Here is a 21,748-nt window from a genome sequence, read left to right on the forward strand (position 1 = left end):
CGTCATTTTTCTCATACATGCATCTTATACACTTTTGAGTTCAGTAATAAGACTAATCCTGAGCGACATAAAAAAAGGGTTTAATTATTAGCCATAGAATTGGGCATTAAGAGCCCTCTGATGGAATCATAAATGGGCTGCTATTTTAAGAGAAACTAATCAAGCATAATTTCACTGAGCATTTACAAGGCCATTCAATTAGCTTATAAAACAATAACCAGACATGGCGTCATTAATGACATATTTTGTAATTACTATAAATAAATAAATAATTAAATAACTAAATAGCCAGAAACAAAAAAAAAGTCCTGCAGGTAATGCCCAAAATTTAAAAGTAGAACATAAATTTAGCAAAACCACAAATAATTAGAATTGCCTTTCACAATAAGACTTGAGCAGTTTGTGTTACAGCTATCCAGTTGAGTACCTCATTGGATGGTGGATGCATGGCTGAGTTTGACAGGTTAGAGAGCGCATGACACAGAGAGTTTGTGTCATGTGCTTGTTTTGAAAATTTCCAGTTCACTGGCAAATATTGGATGATGTTCAACTCTTAAGTATCACTGAATGTGCTGCTGATTTGAACCCAAACCAGAATAATCTTCTATCAAAATCACTCATTTTGTTTAAAGCAGCGTTTCCCAATTCCGGTCCTCAGGCCTCCCTGCCCTGCATGTTTTAGGTGTTTCCCTTCTGCTACACACCTGGATTGAATATATGGGTGATCAACAGGTTTCTGCAGCACTTGATGGTCATGCAATCATTTGAATCAGCTGCTCTGGAATAGAGGCACATCTAAAACATGCAGAGCAGGGGGGCCTGAGGACCGGAATTGGGAAACGCTGGTTTAAAGGTATATGTTCCGATCTCATTTAAAATATAAGATGAAAGCCTGATCATTGCGATTTTGCACGGTTGGTGTCAGAGGCCCGCATTAAAACCCAACTTCTAAGTGGTGTTGCTGGTGCACTACCTTGTTATTTTATGTAACCCAACTGGAGAGCAACATGGCTCTGTTTTGTTTGACCAAGTCATTAAAACATTACAGCCTTCTCTTCTGTGTATGTATTCTACAATCCACAAATTATTTCCCTGACTCAATGGCTGTGGTTTTTCTGCAGCAGTTTTTTTCACATTTTACACTTGTAATCAATTTACGTGCATGTCCATCACATATAAATCAGAACTAAAACACAACAACCTAGATTAAATATCAGCCCAGCTGTGTTATTTCTGGCTGCGTTTTTTTTAAGAACTTAAGCAGTTATGGCAATTAATCTACTATCCAAAAATCTAAATTTACCACATCATTGAAAGAACCACTACATCCTAAATTTTACATGATCCTAACAAGGGGAAAATTAAGATAATCACTTTGGTAAAAATAAGCAGTCATCAGATATATACAATAACTACATTACAATCTTCGCTACCATATTGCAGTACACCAACAAATGAAATTAAAAATTTCTCTTAACTTTGCAATACTTTTATTGAGGAAAGCCAGCACATCCAGTGATGCTTTAAGGCTCAGGACTGCATCCAGTGATAAGTTGACTGAGAAAAAAGAGTTCTCTTAGTGTTGGTTGTCACAATGTGGCTGAGAACCCTGAGTTTTACAACGGTTACGAGACGAAACCAAAAAGGGGCTGGATGAAGAGGCCCATGGTTCCCAGGACGCACACCGTCACAAAGACCCAGAGGAAGATTCTGTCAATGACCATAGCAACATACTTCCAGTCGTCTTCTACCTGTAAGTAGAAAAAGACAAAAACACAAAACTAACACTTGTGGTATTATGCATGAAATAATATGTATATATTTCTTTTGTAGACAATATGTTGTGCACCGTAAGCAGGAACCAGGTGACTCAAGATTGAAATATCAACTTTATAGCAGGACGGAAAATGTTTAAATCAAGAAAAAGAGGAGAAAGTTGCCAAAAATCTCATGAGTCAACATAAATTTGATACATTATTTACACATGAATTAATAAATATGATAAATAATTTCAATCCACAGCTACAGGCATTTTGAGAAATCCGTCTGAGTCCTGAGTTTTTCGTATCGAGCACTTCTGCTCCCCAATGGGAAACTCCATCCTCTTCATTTATAGCCCACAGACAGGGGAGTAAAGCCTTAAGCGCACACTCTGCTCTAGCTTGAACCATTGTTAACTCTCAGAGCAGTTTAGGTTCTGCATCAATTTAGGAAAGTTTTTGAATGCTGCTCTCCCATAGGCCTTCAGTGCGTATGTCGTGTTTTTGCATAAATACATTATGCAAAAGAACCCCGGCAGAGTGTTTATTTTCTACTACCTTGTACACACAACCAGTATATTTAAACAATAGAAAGAGCTGTATCTCTTCTACACTGCATCATTTTTAAGATTTATTAAGAAAATCTACACAGTGCAGTTTTGCAGCAGGAAACTGGCATATGTACAGCATATGCTGTTCATTGTAACAGCATTGAGTTGATGTTACAATGTAAGGTGAGAAAGAAAGTGAAATGAACTCACCTGTAGAGAGAATAGAGAATGGTGAAAATAGCAACATGGCAAGATGGCAATATGTCAGAAATACATTTAAAATGATGAAAGACAACTGTGCTATACACACAGTTTTCTTGTTTTCCTCATCAGCATCTCTGGGTTGAATTGGTTCGTAGCCTATTAATTAACATCTTGTAGTATTTAGTACAAGACGGTAAAACATATATGAATTATTTTATTTAATAAATCTAAAATAGAAACACTATTTTGACACAAATCTGTGGGTTTCTTCAATAGTTTTTGTAGCACTATGTCACCCTACGCAAGTTGTTTTTCTGCATTGTGATAGACCAGTCCAATAGCTATCTCCTGTTTATCTTTAAAAATTGAATGTCCAAAGTTTACGACACAAATTCATAAAACCTTCCACCAGTCCATTGCCAGACTCCTTCTCCAGTTTATAAACCCACATAGTACCAACGGTCTCTTCTGTAATTTACTGTACCATAATAATAGACCACTTAAACCATAAAGGCAGTAAAGAGTAAATTCTACGTTACCAAAAATTCAGATAAGCTGGAAAAACACGGCACCTCTTTGGCCTTGTTCCTGCTCCTCATGTTCTCAGCTATGTACTTGACGCTCTCGATGGCCTGTCTGATCTCGGGCGACACCACGGAGAAGGCCATCACCGTGTTTATGTTCTGTGGACTCAGCTGACGAGGCACCTTTCCAGACTCTGGTGTCTCTGGGGTTTCCCTCACATGCTGGCAGGGGCAGGGACATTTCTTGCCAGTGCAGCCCTCCATGGCCATGAGCTTACTGTCCCCACCAACCTCCAGACAGTTGAGGGAACCTTCTCCAACCTGCTGGAGGGACACAAGCACAACTAGAAACTAGACTCTGGGAAAGATCTTGGATGACAACACATCACTCATTTCAGATTTGGTAAAACGAAATGATGGCATAACATTATCACCTTAGCTGTACAACATCAACAAGGGAATCTTAAGAACAGATTTTTCTAAAACATCGATAAGCAGAATCTTCTCAACGAGCTTATTGATTATTCCCCCAGAAAACTATTCCTGCCAATGTCTTCTGCTTAAACAGCGAATAATAACACATTATCAGAAATCCCTCATTTGCATGTTATGATTATCCCACGTGCTAATTTAATTAAATGAAATGCAGGACACACTTTTTATTCAACAACAGACCAAATATCTAATGACATGAAAATGTGTGCACACCTTTTGGCTGAACTACTGCACAAGAAAAATCGACCTGCTGATTCAGTTTCACAGAAACACCAAAGAGTCTTGGAAAGTAAGGGCTTTAGCTTGATTCATTATATGCTGACAAACTGTTTACATTCTCATTGATTAGATCACACCTGACACAAGGGCATCTGGTGTGCGAGCGGATGATAGGGAGAGTCAGCTGCGACTGGAAAACAATAAGATTCAAAAGTCTGTCTTTAAACATTAATTCCCTGTTTTGTGACAGTTTTTTGATAACTGGCTGTGGCTCTTTAAAGATTGTTTGTCCAAACTTCATCTGTAGGTACTTCCTGGTGAAACTCCAGGAGGGGAGATTCCTGCTACACTTCATGAAGTTTTCCTGCCTTTCTGATGAGTTCAAACTTGAGCAAAACATTATTTTTTAGTTTCTCATTAACAGTTATTTTTTGGGTTTTGTTTTTTAAACTGAAGCCAACCAACCTGGGCAGCTTATCATCACAGGCAGCTCAAGAACAATAACAGACCATCTGCAAAACATGTATGTTGATCCAGTTAGCCTAAATAAACCAGGAAGTGCACCAAGGACTGGCTGAGAAATAAGAAATGTAAAGTCTTGGGCCGAGTCATGTCAAAGACTAGTAGTTGGATACAAGGAGCCTCCTGGATATATTTCATCAAGAAGTAGTAATTATTTATTACGGTTAGTTTGTACATTTGTCACCAAAAATTAGTTTCTTTTTTTTTTTAGCAATTTTATTTATTTATTATGTTATTTTTAAAATAAGTATATTTTGTGTTTAATCCATTTACATCACTTTCTTTTTCAAATACATTGAAATGTAAATATTTCTGAACAGGTCAGCAAATCTGTTTTTTGTTGTTGGTTTTTTCTGACATTACCTTAGATTCAACAAAAAATTAGCTTAGGAGAATGTTGTTATTATTTTTAACAGAAGGTGGTACTGTGGTCCAGAATCTGACGTGTCCCAAAATGATGCACGAGAAACTTCAAGAAAACTAATTTCTATGCAGTGGGGTAAGATTTTCGTACCTGAATCAAGCTGTTCTTCCTCTTCCTCCGTCCTTTCCCTCCTCCGCCTCCTCCTCCCCCTCCAGCTCCTCCTGCTTCCCCACTGCCGTCCAACCACCCGGCCTTACCCTCCTCATCTATCGGCCTACGCATCAGCATAATCCTGGGCAGCACTTTGAGGAACACGGACCGCACCCAGCACGGCATGGTGTGTGTCATGGGCGTGCGGTAGTGCACGTTCAGCACGAACACGGTTATGACAATGCTGAGTGTGACGAAGATCATCGTGAAGAGCAGGTACTCTCCGATGAGTGGGATGACCAGTGATGTTGAGGGGATGGTCTCTGTGATCACGAGCAGGAACACAGTGAGGGAGAGCAGGACGGAGATACAGAGCGTGACCTTCTCTCCACAGTCAGATGGGAGGTAGAAAACCAGCACTGTCAGGAAAGAGATGAGGAGGCAGGGGATGATGAGGTTGATGGTGTAGAACAGCGGCAGGCGACGGATGTAGAAGGAGTACGTGATGTCCGGGTAGATCTCCTCACAGCAGTTGTACTTGATGTCATGTTTGTAGCCCGGAGCGTCAATGATTTCCCATTCCCCGCTTTCCCAGAAGTCTTTGAGATTTACCTAGGAGATGAGTAGGATTTCCAAGCTGAATGATCTACTACGAGAACAACAGATATTCATTTTTAAAATGGCGTAAATCATAGAAAAGTTTGACGTTGTTTGTTGGATGTTAAAAAGAAAGTAAGATCAAAGTGTAGCCACTGAATAACCCACAAGTCTCGTGAAAAGTATGGAAGCAATGCAGTCGAGTGTGAACCGACTGACTAATGATTCTGATAGGCTTCCTTGGTCTTCTGCTGCGTAAGGTATACATGTAGTCATGTAAGGAGTTGCAAAATAAATTGTCTTTTGAGTCTGTAAGTGATTGGTCTGCAGTCAGAAGCTGGCATTTAAATTAAACAGATCAACTTATTTTTCTAATTCACTAACTACACTGAAGCTGGACTCAGATTAAAATTGCAGGAATTAGTTTTTATAATTTTATGAACCTTTAACAAGGAGGTTTTGTCAACAGCTGATTGAAGACTAATGGAAAAACTAAATGGAAATAGAGCAGCAGAGTCCTGGCAGCATTTAGAAAAGAAAACTGATGGATTTTATGGTTGGAGCAAAAATGTCTGTTTTAAGAGTCACTTTAAAAAAGAAGAAAATGGTGAATCATTAAAGAGTTTTATGACATAACATTGGAAATTGACACACGTACTGACCTTGGATCCAATGAGTACAAGGTCAATCTTGGCTTTGTCATAAGTCCAGGAGCCAAACTTCATGGAGCAGTTTTGATAGTCAAAAGGGAAGTAGGTGATATCCATTGGGCATGAGGATTTAAAAATGGCAGGAGGAACCCAGGTGATCGTACCGTCATACTTCAGCAATGCTTTGGTCTTATCCTCTACCAGGAAGTCACCCACAGCACTGCAAGGTAGCAGTATCAACACGTTTCCAAGACAGCCAGGGCATCAAAGGACACGACACAAGTGTGATTAAAATAGGACACAAAGATGGGAGAAAGGGAATTGTTTCAAACAATAAGAGGAAAAATAGGAAATGGAGGCACAGAAGAAGAAATGTTAGGCTAGAAAAAGTTTATGTGTGGAATGTGCTTCTTTATTGTAAGCAGCAATAAAGACCAAATGAGGCTGCAGAAAACATAACACAAAGTAACTGAACAATTGAGCAGAATATTACTAATTTAAACTATTAAACTGACATCAACATACTCCAGTGAATTTGTCTTTTTATCTGTTTTATTTTTATTCTTTTATTTGAGTTTCTTTTGAGTGTGTTCTGCTCTGTTTATACTTGGTATGAAATACAGTATTTTAGACATAAAACTAATTTTAAGCTGTGACCAACTTTTGAAGTACTTCAGGTCTTATTTATTGGAATCAAAGTATTGCACTTGTAGTTACTTTTTCGTACTTTATAAATTAGAATCAAGTTGTTTTGAAATTATTCAAAACACTGAACAACTGTTTTAGCTTTTGCTCCTAATAGTAATCAATAAATAATCATGCACACATAGCTCTTTGTCACTTCAACATGATGTCAGTACAGACGGATGAATTCTGACTCTGATGATGATGAAAGCCTCACTTGTTGTAGAGAACAATATCAGGTCTCCAAATCTTATTTGAGGGAACTCGGATGAATTCAATCCCATCAAACTCTGCTGGCGTCCATCTTAATTTGTAATCGTTCCAAATCTGGAAGAGAAAAATCAAACACTGCTGTTTCTTGTTTTTTTAATATATCTTTCTCTTGACAATGTGTGGCTGCAAGATTGTGTTGGCAACTTCTGGTTTGACATCTGTAGTACAACAGTTCGCTTTGGGAATTTATCTGGCTGTATAATTCCAGAAATTCTAAGAATTTTCCTAAAATGATGTTACAAGGATCTGCTTAAGTGTTAGGATTCTTTGAGAATTTGTGAATTATATTTTTACTGCTGGCCTTCATATGAAGCAGGGTATTTGACAAAGCAGCTAAAAAAAACAATCCCTTCTTTCAATTTGTGTTTTCTGGTGCAGAGGTTGTTCAGCTGAAAAGGTGTGACACGTTCATCAGAGCGCACACACAGGTCAGTTCACTCGCCTTCAGTTTAATCTCACCTTGCTGAGCATGCAGATCTAACTACATTTGAGTCCAATCTGAAAAGTTTCTTCCAGGTATTTTTTTCTCCTATTCTCCTATTTTACTGCTGGCCTTCATATGAAGCAGGGTAGTTGACAAAGCAGCTAAACTTGCTAGGATATGAAATATAATTAATGTCTGAAAGACGAAGATCCAATGATGATGATACAGTGTAACCAGTGTAAAGCCTAAAAGTTGACATTCCAACAAGGTTTTAATCTGTGTGAGAGACTTTTTGTTTACATAAAAGAAACATATTCAGGAAGTCCCAAACCACATTCTCATAAAACCAAATGATAATATTGATACCATAAACATTATAATTTTTTTATTGTTTATTGAAGACGTTGCATCTCTTTGTAAATGAGAAAAAAATACTTGCAATCAGAACTTTTTCTCCAGTGTGGACAGCCATGTAAGTCCAACACCATGCAGTAAGATCTCACTGATCATCATTCTTTCTTTTGCCCCTGCAATACTTGTGAAAAAATGATTTTCTTGGTTCCAATTTTTTTAAAAGAATGAAGCTACCAACAGTAGACATGCCTGTACAGCGAGTAGCTCAGACAGTGTGAATAAATTCTTCACTGGCAAATAACAGATCGATGTGTTCACTTATTCTGCCAAAATACCTGCAGGTAACGTTTTATGAGCTGTGGATCCATTAGTCTTGGCTATTTGGATGTCGCTCTAGATGAATTTTCTTTTCTTTCATTAGCGAGACAGATTAATGCTCAGTCATGACCTGGAAGATTTTTAATTAACCAGTTCATGCTACACTGGTTTTTCCATTTATCCATCCACCGAGTTTGCATTATGATTGCCAGGATAATTCTCGATGGGCTCCGGTATTGTAGATTATTGTGGCCTTGAGATTCAATCAAAAGGCTAATTTACTGTCACAGAAACCAGCTGGTGTTTTACTTGAGATTAAAACAAAATGCTGAGCTTGATTAGCTAAATTGTTATTTGGAACAAGTTGAAGAAACTGGTTTCTGATTAGCGTGTGTATCAAAAGTATCAACAAAATGCATTGTATAGATCTGAGAAATCTAAATAAATGACATTCAAAATGTAATGATGTAAATTTCAATTCATCATAAAGTTCCTTTTTCCCCGTTTAATGGTGAGCTGTGGTACTTTTTCAAAGGATATGCATATTTAAATAGTATTATTATTTATTTCTATTTTTGTAATACAATATAAGCATCTGACTTACAGTGTGTGACAAAAGTTTTTATAATCCTTGTGTATTGTGAACTCACATGTCGGAGCCATAAATTTGTTTCCATGATCTGATTCACCTCATCCTGCACAGAAACAACAGAGGCAAATAAGAAAGTTAGATGTTGTTGTTGTGAAAACCCAACAACAACATTAGGAATTATTAGGGATTTACAGAGAACAAAAATGAAAAAAAAAACAACAACAACAAAAAAAAACAATCCCTTCTTTCAATTTGTGTTTTCTGGTGCAGAGGTTGTTCAGCTGAAAAGGTGTGACACATTCATCAGAGCGCACACACAGGTCAGTTCACTCGCCTTCAGTTTAATCTCACCTTGCTGAGCATGCAGATCTAACTACATTTGAGTCCAATCTGAAAAGTTTCTTCCAGGTATTTTTGTCTCCTATTCTGAAGATTGTCTTTTGAGGGATTTGAACAAAAAAGTGCTTTCAGATACAAACTTACAGCCACCAAGTCACAAATCGCCATAGCAAACTCCAGATCCACGTAAGTCTCTGAAATTGGACAAGCTATAGAAAGACTAGAATAACATTGAGGGTTTTTTATCAATGCTTCTATTTTTTATTTATTTAGTTTTTTTATCAAAAGCTGGGCAATGTGATGATCACCAAAAACACATTCCTTTTCACAAAGACTGATCATCACACAAAGAATAAGTTAAAACATGACACATGGATGTACTGAATTCTCTGATATGTGTGTCTCCAAAAGAGAAAAACTTACGACTTTAACAAGCTGCGAGATGGAGACCTCAAACTCCACGGTAACAGGATCAGAAACATTCTCCACTGGTCTGATGAACTGGTTGTACCGTCTAAAAAGCTTCCTGAAGAGCCGGTCCTCCGCTTTGGATGCGACACAGTCTGAAGTTAAAGAAAGAAAGAAAGAAAGAGAGAGTAGAGAGAGCAAATTGCGACCAAAAATGTAAAAAAATAAAAATAAAGAAAAGAGTTCAATGAGAACCTGATCATTTGCAGCTATCCTCCACAGTCCTCTATAGCCCATCTAATCAGATTCAGTCACGTTGGGGATGACTTTGATTGAAGCCAGGCTTCGTCTTCTGATTTTGATGCAGCTTCTCATTAATGAGTTTTTTGAATTTGTGCCGTTAATGTTTTATGATATTTGATGAAACATCTGCAAAATGTTCTCTTTAGTGTATCTCTTCACTGCTGAGATCAGAGTAAAAAGTTTTCTTTGAGCAAGTCTGAGATGAGGGATAACTTTTAGTGTTGAAGAGCAAAACAAATAAAGATATATTTTCTTTCTTTGTTTTAGTTTTGTTAAACCATCTTAGGGAAATTATCGCCTTACTCAATTCTTACCCCGACCATCTCTATTGGTGCCTCATTATATTTTATGTAAATTTAGTTTTTTTTTTTTTTTACATGGCCTATAAATACCAGTATAGATTTAACAGAGTACCTTTATCTGTATCCTGAAATTTGTTTAGTTTTTCCTCTTATTTCCAACATTTACTTTCTTCACTCTTTCCTTCATAACAGCTCCAAAACAAACTCTGTCAAACCAGGAGACTCTGCCTTGCGTAGGCACACATCAACTCTTGGATATATTTATTTGAGCAGGTATTAAAATACCCAGTATGTCTGGGATTAGTATTTACAAAAGAAGTAAATAACAGTGAAATAAGCTCTGACAAGCATATCCGCTCTCTTCTCCTGATTAATCCTGTACGATGAGTTCAGTCACAATATTTCACGATTAACCTAATATAGGTGTGTATCTGTCTGGATGGCTCATTTCATGACTACATTTAGCAAAAAATATTTGCAGTTGTATTTACAAATTGTCCTGACATAGGTTGCCTCAGGGACAATGTGAGGATGTCAACCAAGGGGAAGAAGCTATTTTGGCCCAGTGAAGAGAAGTTGCCTATAGCCTGTGGATAAGATATGAAAGATTTTTTTATTTTGGTGCAAGCATGGAAGGTGGGAGGACCAATTACGTTCTCAAGTTTTTCCACTGTGTTTTAGATTTCTGTTACTAGCTTTTCTTTGAGCAAAGCTTAAAACTTTTATGTGTGTAAAAATGAAACGAATGCTCAAAGAAAAGCTTAGTAATAGAAATCTAAAATGCTGAGAAAGACGTGAGTGTTACAATTGACTCCAAAAAAACTGAATGCAGCTGAATTACATTAGGGATCACTCCTGCTCTTTTTAAACACGATAGCTTGTTAATATCTTTCTAAATATCTGCATTAATATCACAATGTCTGTCGGGGATCAGAGGTGACTGGTCATAGGGGTATTTAGCCAAGTCAGATGCAAACAAGTAATTTAGTGATGATATCAATAAATATATATATTAGTATATCAGAATATATAACCTATATATTGGTTGTGTAAAACACAAACAATATAACCTAAATTCTTTTCACGTTCATTTTTTGTGTGTTTTGATGATTAAACCCATGCAATGATTGCATGTCAGTGATTGTGGATTTAATGCTAGATGCAGCTATTTGTTTCACAATGCACTACCTACCTATGTGCTGTACGACATTTGCTGATTCACCTATTGGCTGATTTTTCTGTGGGACGTGACTTTAAACCAGGGAATCTCAAAACTGGGCCTCGAGGGCCGGTGTCCTGCAGGCTTCAGATGCGTCTCAGGCTCAACGTCTGAGACAAATAATGAGGTCATTAGCAGCAACATGACTGCATACTGAGGAGGTGATTCAGCCATTTGACTGCAGTGTGTTGAACATGGGACACATCTAAATGTTGCAGGACACCGGCCCTCGAGGACTGGTTTTGAGGACCCCTGATATTCAAGGAAAACCTGCTTTTCCACACATTTTGTTGTTGAGCACATCTGAAATATTGAAAAGAAAACGAAACTTGAGAATCTGAAATATGTATGGGGTGTACAGTACAAAGGCCCTATGTACCTATTTTTCCAGGCACATAGTGCCATTTCATAGCACAATCAAGTAACTGTGTTACATTCAGATCTTATATACTGTATATTCTATGTAAATCAACTTAAATGCCTTAAATTTGGCCGCTGTCTCTTTAAAAAGCTCCTGCTCTTAAGGGAGGTGACACTCTGCCTTCAGCACTTAATCACAACAATACTCCTCCATTATGCAGTTAACAACCATCCTCAGGAGCGTTTCACTGTTTCTATGACAAGCCCAGCAGACATGCAGCTCCACCAGGTGTTTGCTAGTTGCTGCTGCCGCTAATCTGGAGGAGTTGAGTGGAGGAGGCACAGGGATGGGGACTCTGTGAGGAGGCACTTGGTGAAAGCAAAAAAGATTGATTTTATATAAGACCCTCCTCTCTGCCCCCTTTTATCCAAGAGTATTCATGCATTTTGACAAAGTGGGAAAGAAGAACTTTTCCACCTTGAAAAGGATAAAACCCTTTAGTGGTGATACTGAGGAGCAGTCGCAACAAAACCATGTTAGAGCCAGCTGATTCAGTCTTTGCTGGACATTGCTGACTATTAAAGCAACTGACAAGTGCTGCATTCCTCCTTCTGCAAGGCCTCGGGTTTGGTGAAAAGGCTTTCATTGGCTCGGTTGTTCTGTTGAAGGCATTGATCACTGTCAGCTGTTCAAACTCAACACCGCTCTGTGAATGTGGTAATCTCTTGGATTGTGAATTATTAAACTACTCAGTAGCTGCCAGAATTGACTCAAGGTGCTGTTAAGGTCTTATCTTAATGCTGGACATTTTTTAGTAAAAATCAGTAACGCAGATCTACACAAGAAAATATTATAATTATAGTCTTAAGTAACGTTACTGTGAGGGGTTAAAGATTATTGGCTACCAATAAAAACAGTTTTATTTCTTCCAATAGGTGAGTTTTTACTAGTTCACATCACAAAGTTAACAAAGTCACACTAAAATTAGAACCCTGCTGTGATTTTCTCTAAGTGATATTCAATGTACAAACAGTGACTCATCTTCAGTGAAGGTATCTGCGGATGTTTCGTTTTAGCATCTGTTTAATGCCCTGATGTCCTCTAATTAAACCTCCTGAGACCAAAATATTGCATAGGCCAGATTTATTCCTATTTTGTGTTTATAAAGTTGTGGAATAAATAAACAAGTGTTCCTGTCACTTGTTTTTAAGAAATCATCTGGCAGTTTTTGTTTTTACCCATCTACATTGATAATGCTCCTGGTAATTGGTTGTTTTGAGTGACTGAAGGAACATTGTCACTTCAGTTTTACCCTATTTCTATTCAGTTTCTTGTTTCTGCACATGCACAAATATTTTTAGAGGTTTCTATACAAATTATACATATTGTAAGTAATTTTTTACTGTGGTAAAAATTACGCATTGGTGTCCCCATTATTTCTGGATTGATAACAAAAAACTACTCTGGTGGAAGGATTTGAAAGGCTTGTTCCTTTGACGATGGGCAGCAAAGAGCAGAGAAAACTAAAAGAAAATATGAATAGAAACCATGATATGGAAAAAAATCTTGGGTCGCTTTCAGTGTTTGTCTCCAAAACTGTTTAAAATACTATCATCATTGGACGAAATTAAGCCGGGGAAGATAAAAGCAAAAAGAATAGAGTTAATTGGAATGGACTGCTGATGAAATCCTGCCGAGCCTTTTTTCATCAAGTTCAAACACAGAAGATAACCTCTCAGCACTGCACACAACAATGACACCATGAACCCTGCTGCTGATGAACTCTGGATGGCAGGCCTCCAGAGACAACACAAGAGCTAACCAAAAATAAAAATGAAAACAGAAAAAAAAACCTCCTAGATGAAAAGAAGAAGTGAAAAAGGAGAGGAGAGAAGCTGAAAGCAAAGCCTTCTTAAGATGTCAGTCAGGAGATTATTTGAATCCAGAGTTCTGAGCCTGCTGTCTGATAGACGCTTAGTATGTGGCAGCGCTGCTTTAAATGGAGTTTTAAAAAGCAGGAAAACTTCGGAGGTGATTCCAGCTAATCAGAGAAAAACATTAAATTGTCATATAAAGTTATGGAAAAGAATCTACAAGATGACACAAAATAGAGGGAAAGATATTCTGTATTTTTAAATAAATAAAGAAAAAATGCTGCCATGATGTCTAATCTTTGCTTTCACATATACAGGAGAGCTACTTTCTGCTGAACACCCACTGACTAAATCCACACACATCATATGGACGTATGATATTTAACAGAGCAGGATCTTTCAAGTGGAGAATCAAAAAAGACCATATGAAGAACAGCCACAGGTGAATTACTTCTTACCATCAATAATTCATATGTTGAAGTATCTATTATTTCACCTGGATAAATGCACATGTCGTGATAAAGAGTACATATATTTTATCAAGAAACAAAAGCACTTGAAATGTGAAATTATTTGCCAGTAAGCAAACATTAAAAATAGGAATACTGATTTTAATATATTCATGTCCGTGTACCTAACTATATTGAAGAAGTTAGCAGCCGACAGCTCACTAACCCTCCTTTACAACCAGTCATGGTTGAGCTGCTGAACAAATCAATTTCATCAAGCTTTGTTTTCCTCTACCGAAGAGGTGATCAAGGGAGCAGAGCAAAGGAAGCATGAATGGTTCACACTGCATAAGCAGCCAATCTCTGGCATTTCCACATAAAAATGTTACTTTAAAAGTTGAAGGGGAATAAAAACAAAAGCAGGTAATGCTATATAAATATGGATCTGTAACAATTCAACAGTTTGGTCAACAGGTAAGATGAAAATGAACAATGTGTGTTTGTTCTTTTCTCAAATTTCTCAAATTGTTCTTTTCTCAATTCATAATTTTTGCCACAATTTTCATTAGATTCTTCTTCTACTGTGTTTGTCTGGAAATGGCTTTTGACAAAGAAATGCCTCACAAAACTTGAGGCAAAATTCAGTTTTTATGTCTGCCTTGTTTTATATTTGTGACAGTTTTCCATACAGGATCATTGCAGTGTGTCTTTAAAACTGCGGAGAGTTATGAACACATTTATGATACCTTAAAAGGTTTTTGCTTTAAAAAAAACTTTGCTTTACACTAGGCTGAAATATTACAGAAATTATTCAAAATAAATTTTGTAAAATTTATTGTCACAAAATGACAATAAATTTCTTAATACACTTTGAAAGACTAAAATCCACCTCAAAACCAAAAAATAGTAACCATCCACGGAATGTTATTTAGTTGGTCTAGTAACATAAACACAGTTTCAGTGTTTTGACATTTTGACTTGATCTGTGTTTTATTTTACATAATCGACAGTTTCTCCACAGATAGAGAGATAGAGGGTTTTGTGAAAAGCCAGCAGTCAGCCCGTCTGAGAAACATAATTCGAAAATAAGATCGCTACACTAAGTTTTACTGCTTTCAATGAAAATATATGGAACATGTTGATGTTTTTGCCATTTTGAAAACTGTGCAGGTCACTGCTGTCTGTGATTTTTTTCAATGGCCATGAGGAGCTCAGAATAGGATGGAAATGTTTTGTGGAAAAGATATGTGGAGGAGTAATTAGTAAGTCAAGGAAATGCATTTCCATTTGATTCCATGAGTTTCTAACTGTAAATGTTTCCAGACAAACATTATGTATCTACCAACCTTGAGCTAGGAGCTAATGAACCACTGCTAAGACTCTTTGATTGAATTACTGCTGGACCTTTTGCGTTGAGTTCATGCATTTCTACATAAATGTGTAGGTTTCTAATGATACTCTGGTTTCTTGCCACAGTGGAGGTTCTTCTTATGACCTTTATTTTTAGTAAATTAGCATGTTACATTGGTACAACAGCAGCACTGCTGCTCAAAGGAAAGCTCTCCAAAGGGTTGTGAATACAGCCCAAAAAATCATTGGCTGCCCTCTCCCCTCACTGGAGGACCTTGCACAGCGACCGCTGTCTAAGAAAAGCACAACACATCACAAAGGACACTTCTCACCCCGGACATTCTCTGTTCACACTGCTGCCTTCAGGCAGAAGATACAAAGCAACCAGAACAAGAACCAACCGTCTCAGAGACAGTTTTTACCCAATAGCAATAACAAAACTAAATGCAATCAAAAACAACCATTAATCATCATGAATGATGTATGTGAGAATGTGGCTGTTCTTATTTATTAGTTTTTGTTTTTGGGGGGGTTTTTTTACCAGTTATTTGTTAATTCTTACATTGTGTGTGAATTGTGAGATAGTTATTTTTTGTTTTTAAGCATATGCACTGACTGATGGCACCTTTTAAATTTCGTTGTTCTTGTGACAATGACAATAAAGATTTATCTCTATCTCTAACCATGTGTGAGCCTTTAAACTTTAATTATCAATTTCTATACATGCAGTGTTTTACAAAAAATAAAAACCTGTATCACTTGAACTATTTCACATTGTATATATACCAGACTTACATGAATGGGCGATTAACAGGCTTCTGCAGCACATGATGGCACGCAGTCATTTGAATCATTTGTGCTGGAACAGAAACATGGAGATATACACATCTTTGCCTGAAAGGAAGTCTAATTGTAATTTCCACTCTTCTTCAACAAACAAGACAAATCAGCTTCTGTTTTCAGTTATTTAGTTCCTCCATTGCAATTCAGTTTCTTCATGTAATTGTGAGTATTGCAGCTATCTTTTTTTGTGTCACCTGTGTTAAATCTGGTGGGGCATACATTGATATTTACCAAAAGTCCTGAGTCTTGATGATCAACTTGCATTGTGGCACACATTTTGTCTGATCAACAACAGATCCCTGATATAAGCTACAACATTTGTTATAACTTCAACTTTTTCGTTTGTTTTTGCTGTATTTTCCACCAAGTACACTATATCAAACGGTAGGTTTGATATAGTGTAGATATGTGCAACCAATCAGTGTCCAGACTTTTTTTTTATAGTGCTGCAGCTTCGTTGTTGGGATTAGCTGAGATAGATGAAGTAAAGCTTGCAAAAAATGAGTGGAGATGCAGAGGAATGAAACAGAAGATATGAGAAAACTGTAGCTGTGGCAAATTAGAATCCAGAGCATCTAAAATTAAAGCACTCCACTATATATTTTCAATGATTCAACTCAACATGCAGGCAATGTCAAAATCAGGGTAGAAAGCCAATCTAAGTTATGGAGGCTTCATGAGCAGCTTAGTTCTGGATCTATATGTGAAAACTGATTCAGACAAGAAAATGTTATGTTTGAGTTTAGGCAGCAATTATAAAAAGCATATAATTTAAGTGCTGCGTCCTTGAGTAGATGTTAACATTCCAATATTTAAAGGGAAAATAAATGTTTTCAGAGCCAATTTGACCTGAACTTGACCCGAAGAGATTAAATCACAGGATGTGTGGAGATCCTCCTGCATCTTTCGAGCTTTTACTGGGAGGAAAACGTGGTTTACAGTCTTGCTGACATTTGGAAGTGGAGGATGAGTTGCGGCAAGTGACGGAAAACAAGAGAACATTTTATGGGTCGTGTTGAAGGGTTGCGATAGGGAGCCATTTGGCCTCCATTCTCCCCTGAGCGTGCAAATGCTTTTAAAGCAGAGTGAGTAAGAGAGACACACAGAGGGAGGTAAGCATAGATGGGCATAAATGAGGAGGTCTTCATCTCTCACAAAACAATGCATATTTATGATAAAAACACGCCGGTAGCAAACGCAAGGAATTCAGCTGAGCAGGAAAACCTGAGGAAAAGAGAACAAAGCTGAAGAACAAAAAGACGACAGCTTCTGAACCTTGGAGACTTGTGAGTGAAGTGTTGTGCTGGGATCTTAAGATTGTAAAAGAAGAGTATAAAGAAACAGAGAAGTTAAATAAATGCAGCACACAAACTCAGCAGGTTAGTCTCTTTATATCCTTCCAAGAAAAGCTGTCCATAATAGCTTTTCTCTTTTGATCATTAAAGATAAATACTCCTACTTTTATCAGGATGAAACTTGTATGGAAATTGATAGATAGATTTATTTTGGTAAAATGCAAAAAAATAAGAGAGATCTTTAGGATTTTTAAAATTTGTGTTTTACTTTCTTCAAATTCAGAAGCTTAAAGTTGAAACCAAATGTTTATATGCAGTGAATAAATGATACTTTTTTTTTTCTTACTGTGTGAAGAGAAATCACACTAAACTTATTTTGTTTCAGATCAGTCAGAATCACCTATTTGCTAAATGCCACAAATTATTAATGACAAATTGAAATTTCCCATAAGCTAGCTTATCTGAATAGTAGGTCACTTGAATTTAAAAAGGTTTCATGAAAGCTTTGTATTGTTTTTGTTATATTGCTGTTTTGCTTTTCCCATTGGAAGATCACAATTACATCTAAATCAAACCTTAAATGAGTCAGAGTCTTTACTCTGGTTCCAGAATTATCTGCAAAGTCAAACCAGTCTCAAATGTGGCATCTAAAGAAGTTGTGTTAAAATGTAAACTGATGTAACCAGCAAGTTGAGTGGCAGTGAAACTGTGAGGGCTGCAGCAGGATATACCTTTGTGACTCAGTTTGTAAAAAAAAAAAAATACCACACACCCTTTTGTTCTGTGTTGCTGCTTTATAAATACTGACTTTAACCTTGTTACCACACAACTGCACAAACACACACACATACAAACACAGCTCACCGGATCATCAGTCATGCATTTAAATCTGAATGCCTCTGTTTCAACACAATGAGCATTTAGATAAACATACCCACATTGCTTAACTTTAAAATCACCTCAGGCGTCGTTGCGGTGCGCCATCTATGGATATTCTGTTTCTGGTCTTTTTGTTTGTTTGTTTTTGTAATTAAATGTGCATAAAAGACACAGTGAAACATCCTCCATGTCTACATCGGGCTGTGAAGAACAGGATGTGATGTCTATTTTCATGTAAGGAACAACCCTCACATTGATCGCTCAATCGCAGTGCATCAGTCTGTGGTCTGATGTTGCATAATACATGAGCGTGGCATACTCTTCCATGGACTTACACAAACATTTTCCTGCAGTGAAAAAGTTTGTTGAGTGCACAAGTTCTGCTTGAGGAGAACGAGGGACTGTCTGTTTTCTATAGCTGGAAGATAAAGATTACACTAAAAGAAAATATCTCTATGTTACTCCAAATTTATCTGTAACACCACTAACTCTGAAGAGCAGCTCCTGCATTCTGAGTGTTAATCATTCATTTGTGGTCATTACCGTTAATTAAATGACTGGATCATTACTGAGACCTTAATTGCTTTTGTCAGAAGAAATTATTCACATGCTTTTGTTTCTCTCTCTTTGGGATTCTGCATTGGTGTGTATCATGTTTTCTTCTGGGTCGGTCTGCTCCTTTATTTATTCAGTAATTCATTCATTCGCTCATTCAGATACATTTAAACCTCAGTACTAGTGTATATAATTTGATACTAAAGGAAGCAGAGTCAAAAAAAATACAGCACTTTTTAAATATAACTAAATTCATGAAAAACAAAACATATGGCTGTGAAGTGAGCCCACTTAAGACGTATGCAATGAAAGAGAACCCATCAAAACAAACATGCAGCAAAAACATGAACACTAACACTAAGTTTGAGATAAAACTGAAAAATGAGAGGCAAGAAAATGCAGAATTACTGCCTGAAACTGGAGCTTAACAATATCAAAAGACAACAAATATTATATCACAAAAAGTTTACTTGTAATGTGAAAAAAGTGTGACAAAACACACACTTGTATGAAAAATGATTTCTGGAGTCTCTTTTTTTGGTACCTTTAATACAAGGGAAGGCAACTGATTTCCATCAGTGTAGTTAATTCATTATATAATCAACTACAATAGAGTACAAACGACAAATAAAATAATTTGTGGTTTGAATTACTCCAAGAGGACTTGTGTCTGAAATCAGAGGGACAACATTTCAGTTGCCACGGTGATGAATGAATCATTCTTTTCATTCTTTTCTTCTCTAGAGAAAAGAGTGAACCAAACCATTGGAGACAGAGAAAGAAAGAGTGAATATTCTTTTTAGGGTTTATGTGAAAGATGATAATCCAGAAGAAATACCGTGACGAATCAGTTATCTGCTGTTTTTGCCCCAGGAGCAAATGTTTACCATGAGACGTTGCTTCCACATGCTTCCACATTGCAAACATTCCTGAAGTTCAGAAACAAGTTTTCTCCAGCAGTGGTCAGCGATTAGGATTCTGGGTGGTTTCCAGGATCCTCAGATCATTTTCCCTTTATCCCACCTTTTCACTAAAATTCTTCTCCAGACCCGAATCGTATTCATTTCCTTTCATTTTTGACCTGATGATCCAATTTCTTTCCTACTCTTCCCATTGATCCCTTCTTTCTCTTCACCTCTACCTGGCATCATCAGTCTATTTGTGCTCCTCATTACAAAGGAGCAAATGTAATGACTCCATACATTTGCTCCTTTTCATGCTATGACTTTTTCCAGATATTCTTTTTTTTTCTTTTTCAAAATTGACTCTTTAGTCTTCCTTCAGTCAAAACCCTGTTACTGACCCCCTTTTTCCCCCAACAAGTCTCAATTTTCTTGAAAACAAACCAGCTCGTTTCTTCTTATGTCGAATAATTTCACAAGAAATTCAAGAAAAACTCTGTGTAAAAATCCAAGTGACTTAAAAATCTATGTGCAAACACTCTCATCTTTTCCAAAAGCTATTCTTATATTTTAGCTATTACTGTGCGCAACTAAGGTCATCATATTTATGTGGTGACATTCAGCGCTGTGAGAAGGTTTTATATCATATGCCTTCAGCTGACTCAGTCTCCTGACGGAAGACATCCCATCTACCCTCTGCCAGAGTAAACAATGTGCCCTGTATAAATCAGCACCTCACGGGGGCGGGGAAGAGGGGCGGGTGAGGGGGGACATGGAGAACACGTCCTCTAAAGAGATTATTAATCTGCATGGCTTCATAAAATCTTGCCTCGGAGCAAAATTTGCATTCATCAAAATTCATTTGCCTTCACTGCCATTCTGTATTCCATTTCAGTGACCCAGTTTGTGTCAATGGGGAGCAGTTTTAATGTTAATAATTAGGATCTAAATGGGGCTGTTTGGTGATGGAAATTACATTTAAAAGAGATTTGAGAAGAAACGCGAAGCAAGAGGCTAAAACTTCCAGCAACTAAAAGATTCAAACAAAACTTAAGAGGAGGGATTCTTCGTGGTCATGAAGAAAGGATGCGTGCTGAACAGACTCAAGCGCACAGAGCGCGTAACACATTGCTTATTAACCCGATCAATTTAATCTGAACTCGTGATCGCTCTTTGAAAGCGTAAAATCTAGCCGATCTGCAGTCCTGCTTTAGGCAAAGACCACTTACCTTGAGTCTGCAAATCTATCAGAAGAAACATCAAAGTCAACCCCAGGGAAGGCGTCATCCTTTCCTCCTGTGTGCCCAATCAAGGATCCCCCTTTATTTACAAAAAAATAAAAAATAAAAAGACCAGGACAGCAGTCAGTGCAGTCAATGGGGGAAATAAGATGGAACAGAATGAGGAGAAGATGTTCCGTGTCTCCCCTGGTGCCGTCGCTCTCACTGTGGCCGTGCGCTCCTCCAAACTTGACTTGGTTCGTCCCTCCCTTATGAGCGCTCATCTCCCCTCTGGCGCATCCACTCCGACTTTAAGCACAGGGAGGAAATTAGATCCGGGAGCGGACAGATCTTCTAGTTTATATTTAGGAGTGTCACAAAACAACAACAAAAAGGATTGGTTAGTTTTTTAAAACTTCGTAAAAAATCTAATTACTTCTCTTATCGTTTTGTTGTTGTTGTTGTTAATATCATTAATTTCTAAAGTGTAGCCTTTCTGATGCTATCGAGTTCTTGAAAGTCTCTCCAAAAAGTGATGGCAGATGTTAAAATCGATGACTTGTTAAAGCAGAGAAAAATAAAATAAAAAGCTCTTTTTAGTACCATGGACACGCAAATAAGTTTGAACGACCGCTGTTTGTGGTTTGTGGACGGACTTTTAAACTCCTTTTCACTTCACATCTGCCATGGGTAATTATTAATAATATCACAATCACCGCACGTCACAACTGTCACAAGCTGAGGTTCAATGAAGAGTGCCGTGTCTGT

The 21,748-nt window shown here is 37.4% G+C and overlaps 1 protein-coding gene across 2 annotated transcripts; it reads right to left on the minus strand.

Annotated features, from left to right (window-relative positions):
• Positions 1 to 851: 851 nt before the first annotated feature.
• Positions 852 to 21,716, minus strand: LOC116720824 (neuronal acetylcholine receptor subunit alpha-3-like). Of its 2 annotated transcripts, none has more exons than XM_032564277.1 (8): positions 20,990 to 21,716; positions 9,444 to 9,583; positions 8,740 to 8,784; positions 6,938 to 7,047; positions 6,049 to 6,256; positions 4,790 to 5,401; positions 3,088 to 3,360; positions 852 to 1,751 (listed from the first exon to the last, which is right to left on the minus strand). In XM_032564277.1, exons 1-8 carry the CDS (start codon positions 21,045 to 21,047, stop codon positions 1,626 to 1,628), a joined length of 1,572 nt encoding a protein of 523 aa, XP_032420168.1. In that variant the 5' UTR covers positions 21,048 to 21,716; the 3' UTR covers positions 852 to 1,625. The 2 variants fall into 2 exon arrangements, with proteins under 2 accessions (XP_032420168.1, XP_032420167.1); XM_032564276.1 differs by having other exon boundaries at positions 3,088 to 3,363.
• Between the last annotated feature and the right edge of the window lie 32 nt (positions 21,717 to 21,748).

Source organism: Xiphophorus hellerii, chromosome 5 (assembly GCF_003331165.1).
Source record: "Xiphophorus hellerii strain 12219 chromosome 5, Xiphophorus_hellerii-4.1, whole genome shotgun sequence".
NCBI lineage: Eukaryota > Metazoa > Chordata > Actinopteri > Cyprinodontiformes > Poeciliidae > Xiphophorus > Xiphophorus hellerii.

What these genes read in the sequence shown, in the direction of transcription:
- LOC116720824 (XM_032564276.1), bottom strand. Translation starts at nt 21,047, where the DNA reads ATGACGCCTTCCCTGGGGTTGACTTTGATGTTTCTTCTGATAGATTTG. An exon ending in TCTCGCAGCTTGTTAAAGTC is followed by an intron (nt 8,785 to 9,443) that starts GTAAGTTTTTCT and finishes GTTTCTGTGCAG; the next exon opens with GATGAGGTGAATCAGATCAT. An exon ending in TTGTACTCATTGGATCCAAG is followed by an intron (nt 5,402 to 6,048) that starts GTCAGTACGTGT and finishes CTCATCTCCTAG; the next exon opens with GTAAATCTCAAAGACTTCTG.